Source organism: Bombus impatiens, unplaced genomic scaffold (genome assembly GCF_000188095.3).
Source record: "Bombus impatiens unplaced genomic scaffold, BIMP_2.2 scf_0481, whole genome shotgun sequence".
Lineage (NCBI taxonomy): Eukaryota > Metazoa > Arthropoda > Insecta > Hymenoptera > Apidae > Bombus > Bombus impatiens.
In genome coordinates this window covers 364,028-379,838 of record NT_176900.1, presented here as the reverse complement: position 1 = coordinate 379,838, position 15,811 = coordinate 364,028, and the positions used below count along the sequence as shown (strand labels likewise).

Below are 15,811 nucleotides of genomic sequence, written 5' to 3'. Positions count from 1 at the left end.
ATTCTTTTTTTACGAACTACTCATTTCCCATAAAATAACGTTGAATCTGCAAAATTCTAACGCGACGTTTAATAGTTGAAAAAGGTGGTATACCGTGAGAGAGTTGAATAAATTCTTCTTGAACGCTGTCTAGACGCAATGACGTTAGATAAATCCAGTCTCGAAACTGAAAGTTGCGCCAGCAAGCAGTGACACATGACTCTCACGATCATTCTCATAACCCTGAATTAGAAGAATTAACTGGGAAAAAGGGGGGAAAACAGAGTTAAATGAAACCTTCGTCGGTGTATCGTGTTTCCCACGCTGACACGCAGAAACAAAAGGAAAGAAACTTGCTCGATTTTGCAATTGCGCGTGGAAAAAATCTCGTCTAAGGTGCTACTCTATAATCTGTTAACGTGATTAGCGGCAACACTTCTAAGGTGCTGTCTTTCCATGAACGTTACACTCGGTTTCTTAGCTTTGTCATCATTGTTCCTCTACATTTTTAGGGATATTAATTTTCAAAATTACAGCTATGCGCCTATCTCTTTCAATTTCGTCCTGTATAACTTATCCGCTAACTTTAATCCGTTAAAGTAACAATCGTCGATATTTAATACCACATAGTTACGTACGTTATCGCGATAACTGTCGTAAGCGAAAGAAAAATACCGAAGAAAAAAAGAAATAAACGGCAGATTACCTTTGCGAGTAATTTTCAAACCAGCGGAGCATGCAATCTATTCAATGTCTCGAGAATTTAGTTGTCACGCTGCTTTATTGCTTCTCCGTTTACGTCTTTAGAAACCCTTCGAACGTAAATCGAGGAGATTTGTTGTCTGCGCGACAAGGTTTAATCGAATTCCCGATAATGTGAGTCCGCTTCATTATTTTTTTCCTTCTCTCCAGGCTGTCTTTTCTTCTGATGTTTTACAATTCTTTTTTCTATGCGATCGATTAAAACCTCTTCAATGTGAATTCTACGTTTCTTCCGCATCCTGTTTCTCCGTACAAAAATTGTCTTTGTGAGGTGACTGTCTTGATATACTGTTGTATACATACGCTATTGTATCATTTAAGAAATTGAACGATTCTCTAAAAGGAATCGATACATTTTATCCATCTTTTATCCCGTATACATATTATAAAATAACAATTAAACTTAAGGTAACATCACAAAGAAGCAACTTCGTTTAAAACATCCAATTTCTCACACCTTTTAAATTTACGATTCTCCGGCAGCTTCCATTGAATTAACCAGTAAGTTTCATTAATCGCGTCAGTTTTATCCAAGCAGATCAACATCGGGTAAGCTCTTTAATGACTGGGGGAAGAATAATAGCAGCACGAAGACGTAATCGCAAATAACTTTTCTCGATGACCGTATAATCTAACGAAACGATCGCTCTCTATCATTTTACCGTATTTAAAGTTTAATTAAACAGTTGAAGGCTTTCCCCCTGTCCGACAGCGTGTAATTAGATTTAGCCGTGGCAGTTAAATTACAAGCAAGCTTTCGTTATTATTTATGACTCCTTCACTTACGACGTGCAATAAAGAAAGCAATATAGAGGATATGAATAAACAAAATAAGTATATGCGAAGCTTTACGCGCCGATATATAATAAAAATAACTTTTTCTCTGTTTTATGATTCGATAGGATTTCTGCACGATGTATGTGAGAACCTGTTGGGGCATAAGTTTGCGAGTTAAGTGTTCGTTTAAGCACAAGCTACTATTTGTAGTTTGTAGAGTACGGCGTTAATTAACGGAACAATTTCAGCTTTGATTAAATTTTTAAAGTTTCTTTGATCGTGAATAATTTGGAAGTGACGCGTGCGAAACCCTACTGTTAAGCGAGTGAACGCTTAATATTTTGCAAACGAAATAGAAAGAGTGGAAGGTTTTAATTGCGGTATGGAAGGACTTTGCACTGCGTCCTTATTATTCGTTAGTCTTTTTGTCGGCGGAGAAACACAGAAACTGAATTCGAGAGATGACCATAAAACACATTCGCCGCTTTCTGTACACTATTGTCTTTTCCTACTAAATTGAAATTGCTGCGAGGTTGAAAAAGGAAACGGAACCTCTTTCCGCAAATTCGCAGCATCCTGAACTCGGTTAAATATTCTCAACGTTACGATCGTTTGTTATACTTTTCAAATTTTTTTAGTAACGCAATAGTCTTTTTTAATGATATTGTTCGTAGCTTTTGAAACACAAAGAGAGAGAGAGAGAGAGAAAGAATAGTTATTAAATCATCAAAACAAAATGGCGAGATGCACGTGTTTGATTAAAAAACAATTGATATTCGAAAACGACTATTTACAGGTATGAAAAATGGTAGGAGAATTTTATTTATCAACGCGTTTTTCTACCGTTTTGATAAAAAAAAACATATTCTCCTGCAAAAAAACGGCAGTGCATGGTTTATGGCAGAGGTGTGCAAAAAAATCGAATTCTGGCTACGTGAATTTTTTCAAAGTGGAGACTAAAACATTTAATGAACGAAGGATAAATAAGTTACACCATTTTTTTCAAAGATTAAAAATATTTGCACGTATCAATCAATTATACCATTGGGGAGCGTAAATGTAGTATAGATATATATAAAGAAAAGATAGGATATTCTATATAACTGCGGAAAGAAATACTTTGTTTCAGACGTATATCTTGAATTTTGCCTGACATAAATTTAGAAACCTAAAATCGTACTACGATTCATGGTATTATAATAAATGAACCGAACATAGTGGACGAACTAGCTCCTATTTCATTTAAGTAGATCAAAAGATCAAATAGTAGGTAATATTTCACGAGCGTAACTTAAAATTTATCGTAAGAACGCGAGCTTACAATTTGATAATCCTATATCGTATGTTTAAAAATATTGTTTGTAAAACAATTTTTTTTCTTATCAAATATTGCCAATAAATGTCTTTCGAATTAAACGAAGAAGCAGAGCAACCTTTAGAGCGAGATGCGTATCACTGAGCGATCTGTAGAAATGCCAAAGAAGTTTTGGATAGCGGCGACGTGTAAGTACGTGTCAGAGTGTGATAATTTCAGAGAAGAGTGAGCTAAATCGAGCTTTGTCAGAGTCGGACAGTTGTGAACTATAAATCGCCAACGATTGCCTCGAGCACGTTTCCGAGGAAATTCGAATTTTTCACGAGGATATTCCATTAAAAGCTATCATTGTCCATCGTCGAACTTTCCTTATTCGAATCACCACCGATCCATCGAACAAGTTCGCGAATGTTAAAACGAAACGTTCGGAAGAAAACATAGTACGTAATAAACGTGGAAACTTTAATTCGACAAATTCGATAAAGCGAAAGTTTAAAAACAGAGAACCCTGGATATTTTCAAACGTTTTACTATGCACACTCCATGGTAAAGTCCGATAAATTTATGACAAAATATCTAGATCTCATATATCGCTGGAATCGTTTCTAAAAAGAGATTCACTTGCACCACTTTTCCATGAAGACCTTTATATACTCCCGATGCCGATTTCCACGATACATTTACAGCTACGAGTCACGAACTCTGATAGAATGCTTGCGCAAGCGGAGGAAAACACTCGATAAATCTGAAGGGAATTCACGCGCGATTCTCTTCTCAACGATCCGTCTCCGATTCCACGGCGCCATTATAGTTGATTCGATGTGACTCCATTCGCATTCGCGATTCCGACCTGTGCACCGGTTGCACCCGGTGCATTCGTCGAACTGCATCCACGAGCGTGTACTTGGCACCTGGCTCGCGGCCAAACTGTTACGTAATGCATTAATTCACCGACTCGTAGGATTTGCATGCGTTAGTAACCGTGGGGCGTCTACGGTCCACGTTCACCGGTTTAGTTTTCGATAATTGCATCCAGTGTTCCGCTCGATGACTGAGACAAACTGGATTACCGCTACAGCTATCGGCCTGCTTGATGTTAGAAATTTTGTACCGAGTCGCTTTACGTCTCCGCAGATTCTAATAATTTTTGTCCAAATACACGAACGAAGGCTCGTTTCTATATCTTTTTTATATACATCTTTCGTTCCGATTTTACGTTTCTTTGCATACAAGTCTTATATTTTAACGGATGGTAGTTGCCGTGTTAATGACGCTGTGTAAGCGAATATTAGGTCCCGCTATTAAAAATATAAAGACTGATGCGGGCGAGCGATGTGACGTTGTTTGCGATAACGCTGTGCTATTCGACGGGTTAACATTTTTAATGATGCAACGCACACGAGCGTGTGATCCGGCCATTAGAGATATAAAGCAGTCAAATTGCACGGCGTTACCAGTGCGAACGACGGAAAAATTGCGAATTAGTCACTCTGACTAGTTTGTTAATTACGTTGTTCGAAATATAATCCTGTCCGGTATAAATGTGTACAGCGTTACTGGTGCGAATAACACGGCGGAGAAACTTTGCCAGAAACCATTCGAATACTCGAAAAACTCACCGCTGAAAAGCAATAGAAATTGTATAATAATTCGCCGATTCTTTATTTCGGCTACTTTGCTAATTCGAACGTACAGAAAATAGTCCTGTCAAATCGTAAAGCGTCATTGCCGAGCAATCGCTACTAAATACGATGCCACGCCAACGATTAATCACAGAGGAGACACGCGAACACGGTTCCCGATCGATCGTATGTAATTGACGGCGAACCTCGCGGACATGGCCACTGCGAATGAAGAATGGATTGAAACGTGTCGATGTATTTCATATTCGGTTGATTTTTTGGAAGAGGCGCGGTGATAGAAAGCCGGTGTTTCTAGTCGACGGATGTAACGGATGAGAATATGCAGAAAGCGAGGTATAATTGCGATTGGTGAGAGATTGAATGGAACACAGATGTGGTCGGAGAGGCGAACAGGGATAGCTGGAGGGATGGAAGAGAGAGAATGGGGTGGAGTTTATGGGAGAAAAGGGACGCGAAGGTGAGTTTGTAGGGGAGGATGGCTTTACCGAGTTTGTGAGTGTTGGGTGATATAGAGATTTCGGTTGTAGAATAACGCAGAACTGGAGTTCTAGCGAGGAACCAGGCTCCAGTTAATGATCATGGACCGTGGATCTGTTTACGAAAACTTATATTTATGGAACAGAACTAAAGTATAGAATTTTTACTCGAGAGAAATCCGTTTCCCTGTTAAACGAAGATAGCAGGAGGGAAATACGATAATCACGTTTTTTTTGGTATATAAGCACTCTTCTTTGTTTTAATTTTAATGTCACTTTATAACTAAACAGAAGAATTTTAATATGACATAATCCAGAACGAAAAAATCGATCGACGATGAATTTCCTTGAATTTTAAAACTGCTTTCACGCAAAAGATAGGAAATGTGACTTATCGTGTCTCCGCCTGTGGTCGGCAAATATAATATTTTCTATTCGCCCAGCTCTCGACTAAATCCCTGTAATTTCCTGGCGGAAGCAGCCCGGATTTGATGTCAAATTTAAAAAACGGGGACATCCGCATCTGCAGAAGTTACACACCCGTTTTTATCTTATGGAAGATAGTTCTCGACGAGCGTTGAATCGCCAGTGTGCCCTGAGTCCGCTGGTGTCCCGCATAAGGTGACGATACGTCCTAGGTTCCTGGGTTTTTTCAATAATTGCCGTCATTATGGTCGAAGGAAGCAGTTCGAGAGAAATTTCTTTCCTTTATTCTCGAAGGTCTATTCAGACGTTGAACGGAGTACTCTTGCTCGAGATATATCGAATGGTAGGACTAGACGATTGATAGCTCACGGTGAACGAGACTACGGTGAGTATTAAATTTTCACTGAAATCGCGTTGTTGGCATTATTTATCGCCACGAGAGAAAAACGTGCCATTTTTTAATGGAATTAGTTACGATGATATATTGTAGTTATTACAAGTTGAAAGGTCTCGTTCGCCTCGGAGTTTCGTGGTCGTTAATTGTTCAAAGTATAAACAAATTTCTCCACTTTTCGTTCGTTACCGTTTCCGTTCATACGCTATTTTTATCGCGTGTAACGTAACAAATTCTGGAGGGTTTCGCGTTATCGGAAATTCAATCTTCACGATGCTATCTATAGGTGATATTCTACGTAAAAATTTGTTCGCAGGGAGTTCACGATATAATTAATTAAACAAAAAATGTACATGTTACCAAATACCATAAAGTGGTATAAAAGAATTTCTCTTTCTCTGCCCGTTAATTACAATATCCAAATAATTATTTTTGAAAATATCGCGCTCGAGTAATCTTCTCGTCGCAATCGTCGAATAAACAGTAATTTGCAAGCTGGTTCTTCGGACCGCGAGCCCATTCAACTATTCAAAGTAGTCGCGAAGAGAATTAAAACTTCGAAGCGACTCGATTCAAGTCCACCTTAACTTCTCACGACAAAGTTCGTTATTTCGATGTCGATTCGCGTTTTGATCAAACTATGCGTGAATGAATTTTTCCCAATTTCCGCGACATTCCAGACGTACATCGCTTAATCGTTTCTTTCAGAACACTGTCGGACAAAACGAACTGAACGATCGAACTCGTTAAAGACGAGCGGTTTGGCTTGATCAAGTATCGTCGTAGCTTTCTAAAAGTAAAAGTAAAATCACTTAATAAAATACTCACCAGTGTATTTGGTATTTGGCATATAGGAGAAGACCATATCCGATCGATTGAACAAGGTGATAAACAGGTGGTATTTCTCTTCCGCACTGGAACGAGGCATCGTTGTGCCGTCTATGAGTCTGCTACATTTTGTCGCACTTGTGCTCGTTACTGCAGCCAACAGCAACAAAAAGCTGCGGACGTCCCTTAAGCTTTTTATTCCCTGCGAAAATGAAGCGCAAGATTGCTATTAAACTATGAACTTATCTTGACAATTATAAACGACCGCTATTATGTTTTGCGCTACGTTTACGAAATTAGCAGTTTAGCGAGCTTTTCGTCTATGTGGAAGCTACGAGCTTCCAAAGAACTTATTTATAATTTTAAGGATCGATGTTTGAAAGCGAATCCAAGCTAAACGTCGAGAGAGACAGATTACGATACTATTAACTGTTTCGTCGTTACTTTAAAGTATACACAAAGCATCCAGAGTTGCAAGACATATCGTGAATGAAAAGACTGAAATCATAATTTCAAGGCGTTCTATTTCCACTTTCGAGCAAAGTGTTTGGCGCAAGCGAGAAAATTCGTAATAAACGACAGGACTGAAGATGACACCCCGGTTAAAACTTTCTCCCCTAGCTGTTGTTTCGATTAATGGCCATAATGGCGCGTACGATTCGGTTGGAAATTGGCCTAAAACTGGCGTAGTAAATAAGAATGATACGTCATGAGCGGGATTAGGATTGGAAACCGATTGACCTAATTTATCCACCAACACCCACGGACAAATGGTGGCATACGGCGAGTTTTCATTTCACGTGAATCGAAGGGACATCGTCTCTTTCTTCTACCCGTTGGCTATAGTGGAAAAACGAAAAATTCCAACTATCATCTCGCACGTTCTCCGCTCCATTGTATTCTCTGCACGTGGCTAAATCTATATAGAAAAACAATTCACGCTATTTCTTTCCCTGGATATTTCTTTTCTAATGGAAAAGGAAATTTCTTTCCGATGGAAAGGAGAGATATAGCGGCAGAGGATTTAATACCAGTGAAAGTTTCGTGTTTATGTATTCGCCTGCATTTTATATTCAAACTTATCTCTTCTTTGTTAGAATAGATAGTAAATCTTAAGATTGTATTCTTTAAAGTTTGGTCAAATTTCACATCTCGAAATAATATTCTTTTTATTCCATTATGGATCTTAATAAAAATATATATTTTCACGAACAAAATCGAAGAGATTCGTTTCGTCTTTTAAAAATGTTAAAGATACGCGAAAAGTTTTAATTTTTTTGTATACGTTTGAATGCTTTCGCGATCCGCTAGCTTATGTGCTCCATTCAATCGACCGATAACACGATTTTCTCTTACGTAATTCTCAAGGCTCGCAGTATCATTGACGTTCGCCTTCGTGAAGATCTTGGCCGTGGCGATTGCAACGAATCCGTTTACGTGGCCGAGAAAGAATCAATGTCGTAACAACATTCGATGAATTATAACAGACAATGAATTATAACGCAAAATGTTTTACGAAACATCTCTCGAATACCTACGAACGCTTTCGCAAGATCTTCTGTTCCACCCTTCTCGAATATTACTGATTTTCAGTTTAGAGACTCTTAAAAGTTATTAGCTTCGTGTTATTAAATTATTTGAAAAAATATTCTGTCCTAATAAGCTTCTTTAACGTCCTTGATAAATTTTATTAAAGATACTCTGCATATTTGGAAAAAATGTATTATACATCGAAGGAAGAACGAAGCGTTTGATTTACGTAGCAGCATAGACGAACGTAACAAAAAGGGGGAAGCAAAAGTTTCGAAATTCCTTGTAATTAAGGTCATTTCCTTTGAACCTGCTTTTTCCGATTATTAGAATTTATTATTCTTTTCGCCGCTTTTGCGAATGAAGAATGACTATGTCAGAATTTAGTTGTAATTATATTTTGGCTGTAGACAAGGAGGAAAGAAAAATTGACTTTAACTTCGTTAAACGCAACAAATTCGACGCAGGCAGCAATTTTCACATTAACTTGCGTAATGCGGATTAATGGAATGCTTTTCGTAATGCGTTTAGTACATTAGGTGCTGCTACGTCATATTGAAGTAAAAACATATAAGCCAGGAGAAAAACCCTATTTATCGGACAGATTTACATAATAATATCAACCATATGAATAGTAATTCATGGAAATGTAATACACCCTCGGATTTATTAAAAATCCAAAAATGTTTTCGCTACGTTAATATGCAAATATCAGTTGCATTATTAACGTATTATAAAATGTGGCGGTATAACTATGTCACACGTTATCACCTGTCACCTACGTACTAAAAGATGCGTAAGAAGTATCCTATATTTTAACGAACTAAAGCGATCCGCAAGAAAGGAAAATATCCTACGTCTATCCTCGACCGAATAAAAGGAAAAGATCGAAAGAATCCTATTAACGATCAACGACCTGCGTTTTTCCTCGAAATTCCACTAATATACTGCGAAATAATCACGGATGAGACGAATAGATTTACTAATACCAGCGTAAAATAGATTAATAAATAATCCGATTATCGTACTAGCTATTTAACGAAGAACTCGTCGTTCCAATGAAAACAAGAAAATTGGCAATACGCAATACCTTTTCTGGTATCCATTAACGTCAACGACCGTTGCAAAATACACTGGGAAAATGATCACGAAACAACGTATAAAGTTGTAAGCTTAACCAAGATATATTAACCCCGGTAGAACACGGCGACAATTAACCAAATCGATTACTCAACGTTCGCGTAATCGCGCGATAAAAGCCGTCGCGACGACGGCATTTCCATTTTGCCAGCGGCGTTACGTCTCGTTAATTACGTAACGACGTCGTATTGTGCAACAATGCAAAATTCAGCGGATCTCGCGGAACGGGCCGCAGCACGAAATGTCACTTTGCCGGATGCCGGCTTCTATTAAATTAGAATACGAATATTCCGCGGCGAAGCACGTGAACGCCGGCCAGCCCGGCGTCTGCCCACACGTGCGAGGAAACGTGTGCCTGTACTACTTCGTCCGGCTATACACGTACACCAGTTACTGGCTGACTCATCTTGGCAAAGATACAGCGCGCCATCAGACCGAACGATTCTTTTCTCTTTTCTTCTCGCGCGTGGCATCATACCAGCGAACAGTCTGTTACATATACACAAGCTAGAAAATTCGCGCGGTTTCTTCCTCGTGAATTTTTTCCTCCGCAGTTGCTGTTAAAACGATCGATGACGCGGTATCGTGATTTCTTACGAATTAAAAATGATCAACGGTGACGTAGTATCGCGCTTATTAACGAATTGAAAATAATATCTGCCGAGCAAGTGATAAAGTCGTTGCGGAATCAAGGTTAGCTGATCGAGTATGCGTTTTTTGAACATTCCGGTGCTTCCGTAAATTAAAAATGACAGTCGACGAGTTTTACGAGATAAAAAGCATTAGGTTGCTCTTCTTCTTTCAAGTTTTTATCAGAGTTTATATTCTTTTAAAATGACGGTAAGTAGAAAAGAAGATAGAAAGAGCAGAGATAACGGAGTTAGGTGAAAGAGGTATCGAACGCATGTGGTATTAAAATACAGTTTTATGATCTTTTTATTACGCTTATGCATCATAAACATAGGAAAACTAAAACTGTATCGAACCATAAAGAAAGAGAACCTTTTCGGTATATCGTTCTATTATATGTTTGGAAACTGGCTTTAAAATATCCATCGATAACCACGTTATTTACACGTAAATGCAAATTTGTATTGTGCCGGTACGAACGAATGCGGCAACAAAGATTAATCGTTTCACGTTGCATTTTAATATTTTCTATCGATTATCTGCCTGATTAGTTATACCGACTATCTCTACCCATTTCTTTTACGAATACCTCGTATAGCGGATTAATTATCGTTTCTTCCCTCCTTATCCGCTCTCAAACCATCGCCTTATATTGCGCTCTATTTTCCCTCCCACAAAATATTTTTAATTTCAAGATTACGAGTCGTACAAGTCCTTCCAAACATTTTTCATCGTTCGATCGTAGGATTCCAGGGCAATTAAATCTCTCGTGTCTGATAAGGACGAATAACAAGCGTCAACCAACCATAAATTCACCGTGTCTAAATATATTGGCCGAAGACGATACATATAGGGCGGGGTATTTGACTCGATCTGGCATTCTGCCATTCACGCTGCATCCTCGACCGCAGAGTAACGACAGGAATTCAAACAATACCTCGTGTTGAGCCACGACCATGATTTTCCTGCGCGTCGCGTCACTATTCGAAAGTTTACGCAACTCTATTCGCAAATTCAATTGGCGTGTTCGATTCTGGTTTCATTTTTACCAAGCGATTCGAATCGAAAGGTTCGCCCAACAGATTGCTCCACTTTGTTTCACCTTTGTTCCCTGAACTATAGCGGCGGTTATAGCGCTTTTAGCTCTAAATACTAAATACTAAATACTAACTGAAAGCGATTGAGAATAGTTTTGGACGCGCTAAAGGTGGTTTGGCATAGAACTATACACGTCCCTGCGATTTCTTCCGCGAGTCAACTCTAAATACGATATTGGATCGTAATTCGGGCGATAAAATGACAAATGATATAAATTTAATGACTGTTAGCACTAAAAAAGGTAGAAATTGGGAAAGAAAATCGACGTACCCACTGGTAATATTCGATCTTTTTCAGTGGATTCGAGGATAGAACCTATATTATCCCTATTATACGATAGTAGGTGAGGAAATAAGTTTGAAGGGCGAGTGAAGTGGAATAAAAAAAGAGAATAGGAGGAGAAGCTTGGGGGATTGCATCGAGTAGAATGAAACTGCGAAAGACAGATTGCAAAGACCGCCAATACGTCATTCGAATGTCAATAAGTTGGGGGAGGACGTTTTAAACCTCTGGAATGGTAGTAATTTTCGTAGAAATTTCGCTATTAAATTTCAGATCAATTTAAATTTCAGAGTCGAACGAAATTCCGAAAACGTGAAACTGATATTTACGAGAGAATAATTTTTCATTTTCAAATAACAAGAGTTATTTGCTGCAGCAAGAACTGTTATACGGTTGTAACAATTTCCTTGCGTCTCTTTTGTGTTTTTTCTAGAACGCTCGTTTTCACAGCCATTGCTAGTAAATAAATATAGACATATAGTACGTTGTAACGAAAAATAGAAATGTCCGTCATATCTGGCGAATACATTCTTTTGTAGAAAAAAGTGGCTACCTCCGCACAATGGTATCTATTGTAGCAAACATTCCTATTCGAAAAAAATGCTCTTTCAGTTCTCTATTTCGGTAACGTCAACGACCATAATTTTTATTAGCCCTGCTACATTTATCACAAAAAATTGTAACTCTACGAGTTCAACTGAATCTTTAGATTTTTTTTCATTTTATTTCCTACACTTTTGAAACTTTCGTATCTATCGTTGTATTCTCTTCGTATTTTCCTTCTTTTATTTTCATTTCGTTCCGTTTCCTTCCTCTTAAGAACAGACAGTTTCGTTCTGGCGTATGATCCGTAATTTCTATTCGAACAGGCACGCGATTATTTGTTGCTCGTATTGCTATGTATTATTGCTACTTTTGTTGTTAACGAACTAACGGAAGTAGCGCGATTATCGTTACATCGTTACACGTTAATCGCGCAACGATACAATCAAGCGTTGGTACATTTATACACGTCTATCGCTGGAAACGCGCAGCTTTTTCAAATGAAAACGGATATTCCAGCCAGGTCGAATAATACTCTGATTGCGTTTGCTTTTCTTGATGCGGCCTGCGATCGAACGCAGAATTTAAAGAGCGTATGCCCGGTAGAACATGAGAAAGAACAAGTTGTTGTCGTGGCATTTGGTAAACATTGTTTGATAAAGATTTGAGAATAGAAAGCAATTACGTTGAATTCGTTCGTATTTGTGAATATAACAAATTCCTATTCAAACATATTTTTTAACTACTATCTCTTCCATGGTTTTCTACAAATTTTTTAAATTGTTCTAAATCTAAGACACGACCAGTTCTTTGTGTAAGCGAAAGTTGTATCATCTTGCGTAACTTTCTCGAAGAGAATCGACAAAACGTACAGGAACACGGTTTCCCTCTAAAATGATTGATGAACGTGATCAAATGGTTCGAGAAAACGAGCAACTCCACCATTTTCTACCATTTTCCACCATTTATTTAGGACGCGGCTTTTAAAGTTTGAAAAAAAGTTTCAGTCACAACGTCGTCATTTCTTTTTACTTCTACTTCTTTAACTCAACTTCCGTCTTCTTCGACGTAGAGTTTCTATGAATTCTGACTACTCGAACCTTCCTCGACTTATGGTATCGAGCTGTCTTTGCGGTAAAAAATTATTTTTTAATACTTAATAGCTTTTTACAACAGCTCGTATTTCTTTTTCAACCTTTTACGCAGAATTCCATCCCCATATTGTACGAAACCGTACATCTTCCTCTACGGTATTTCAACAAAGTTTCAACATTCCCTAGTCCGCTCGCTAACTAACATTTCACTTGGGACAAGCGAACAAGTAGAACGAGTCTTTCTTGTTCAATTTTTACAGAACTTTTAGCAACGTAGCGAGATTGTTGATATATTAATTGGAACGCCAATTATATTTGTAAATATCACGTTGCTTCGATGTAGATACAGTGTTACACAGTTACGAAAGAGCGCACTCCGTTATAGAAAGTATCTCTGTGAGTCATTTCTGGGGTCATTACCAGTTTGCACCCTTGCTGCCCTCGTGACCTTTTCTAGTAGGCACTTGGTAAATCGTGTGCATCGAACGAATCGATATTCGCATAGTGTCTTTGCGCGTGAATGATTCCGTTAAAGCTGATTTCGCAAACGTTCCCGAGGTACAATAAATGCGAACAATGTACCATTTGTTTCTGCGAGAAGAAATATTTGAAAACATACCGACGGATTGAAATATTTGCTAACAAGAAGTTGACAAAATAGATATAGAAAGAATAATTGATAAAATAGATATTACATAGAATATAGGAAATGTTTAGATATTTAAATTAGACGAGCAGCAATCTAGTTACCGCAAATTTTCATGTTAATCTGAAATTTCATAAAACTTTGCGACATCTCCGTTTGTCACGTGCTTGAAAACATACAAGCGTAAGATACGAAGACGTACCATCGCATATGTATTTCAATTTAACGCGACAGTGAAATGAAACGAAGAATAGAACTGTTCGTTTCATCGTATTGTATCAACATTCCCCGTTGGCAATATACATAGATCGTACACAAAGGGATTGTGTCGTTTATTACATTCGCTCTTAGTATTATCGTTCGATACGTTTTTAGCAACATTTTCACTATTTTATTTGTTTAAGACGAACTAAATATAGATAAAAATTCTATAAATTTTATCAGCTTGGACGATAGCAAGGTACGCAAATGAATTATACTTTTATCCAATATATCATTATATTATATTATACATATAAATAACGATAGAAAGGTATCCTTAGCTATCCCAAAATGACACGAAGTAACGGAAGATTATCATTCCGAAAGAAAAGTTTACTTTGGACTATTTAATTATAGATAAACAGATTAGAAGGAATAGAAATTTTGCTTTCGATAATGCTCGATAACTGCTTTTTGATATTATCTTTGATCTATGCAACGTAACGATATATTTCATAGACCAATCTGTTTATACATAACTGTATTATCATCTTAAGCATTCGTTCAAAAATCGTTCAATTTCTTATATACATAATTCTACCGTAAAAGGTATAAAAGTTTCGTACTCACCATGATGACAATTGGAATGATTTGTACACGAGCGTAGAGAACACGTGGACCAAACTTAAAACGGTTGGTTTTCGTGCTTCATGTCACGTGCGTTAAACATAATCGAAATAAACATTCGAAAGATCCGTCACGGTCGCGAGTCTCTGGCCAACTGACTGCGTCTGTCGAGGCGCGCTAATAACAACTCACCACTTGCGCAGATTGGCTGCGCAGTGCGTTTCAAAGGAGATTCTTCCGCTAGGGTCAGACAGCACACTCCATATGCGTTCCTGTTATTTCAACGCGGCTGGTTAGAAACTTTTTCTACTTCCGTTTGGATTGATAGGAAAGAAAAGTCAACCAGATTCTTTAACTGTGACTCAAAATTAACTCGAAACGAAATTTCGTAAAGTACCAAAATGTGCGAAATGATGGAATTTCGAATTTAAAGCTGGATAAAATACGATTCTTTAGTCTGTAATATTTTATTATGCGATACGAGATCGTAATTGCGATATTACAGAGATAATTACAGAGTTTGTTTGCGCGTTCATTCGTTAGGAGTAATAAATTAATTTATTGCAAAAGTTTAATAATTACTTATATATGGACGCGATTATTCCGGATTGAATTACCATCGCTATATTTATTTTGAAAATAAATGCAAACCTATCTTGGTTTGAAATAAATGGACCATATATACGCGTATATAGTGAGAAAATGAATACACGAATTAAATTATCTTTATGGCAAGACATGATCGTAGATATTAATTAAATATTTTTATTACGCGTGTCGAATTGTTCGTATTTCCTGTTTTAATAAAAAGTACGATAAAGTGATTTCGTTTCGCCAATTTCGAATCATCGAAGGCCGGACTCTGGTTGATCGGCCGCGTGTTCGAAAATAAAACATAGGCGCCACGATAATTACCAAATAATGTTCTCGCAGCGAAACAGACGAAAGAGTTCAATCGAGTGCAAGGTCGGCCTTTATTGAGTAGTTTTTTAAAAGGTCTAGAAACGTCATGAGTTGTTTCAAACCTTTTATTCCCACACACCGCTGTCTGCTCCGACTTGAACGTTGCTTTGAAATATAAGTAGAAAATAATAACTCGTATTAATAAATTATTTTACATTAAGCGCATGAACATTTTCAAACAAAATAATAAATTTATTATATTTTCTTGCGATATCGATTACTCTTCTATAACCTATAGCTAATTTATTAATTCATTAGTATTATATCGTCAATTGATAAATTATTGTACGATAGAATACGGAATAAATATTCGTGCAAAAATCGAGCCCTCAATTCCATCTCACGGAACGCTTTCTGAAACTATCAAAATATCGAACGAATCCTTGACAATTGCCTGTCATTAAGGCGTTCGTCGTTGTTCTTTCCCTTCCTTGACGTTTCGGGGGAACCGGTTAAA

The 15,811-nt window shown here is 37.6% G+C and overlaps 1 protein-coding gene across 5 annotated transcripts in view; it reads right to left on the bottom strand.

Annotated features, from left to right (window-relative positions):
* The window catches only part of LOC100744974 (spondin-1), a 33,208-nt gene that overhangs the window by 12,428 nt on the left and 4,969 nt on the right, over positions 1-15,811 (bottom strand). For 3 of the 5 annotated variants that reach the window (XM_012387685.3, XM_012387684.3, XM_012387686.3), the window contains exons 1-3: positions 15,307-15,811; positions 14,395-14,663; positions 6,601-6,802 (exon numbers count right to left, since the gene is read on the bottom strand). In XM_012387685.3, coding sequence (XP_012243108.1) covers positions 6,601-6,802; positions 14,395-14,397 — 205 coding nt within the window. In that variant the 5' untranslated portion in view covers positions 14,398-14,663; positions 15,307-15,811. Of the gene's footprint in view, positions 1-93; positions 197-6,600; positions 6,803-14,394; positions 14,664-15,306 lie in introns of those variants that run through there. The other 2 variants (XM_012387683.3, XM_033321707.1) reach the window with 2 other exon arrangements.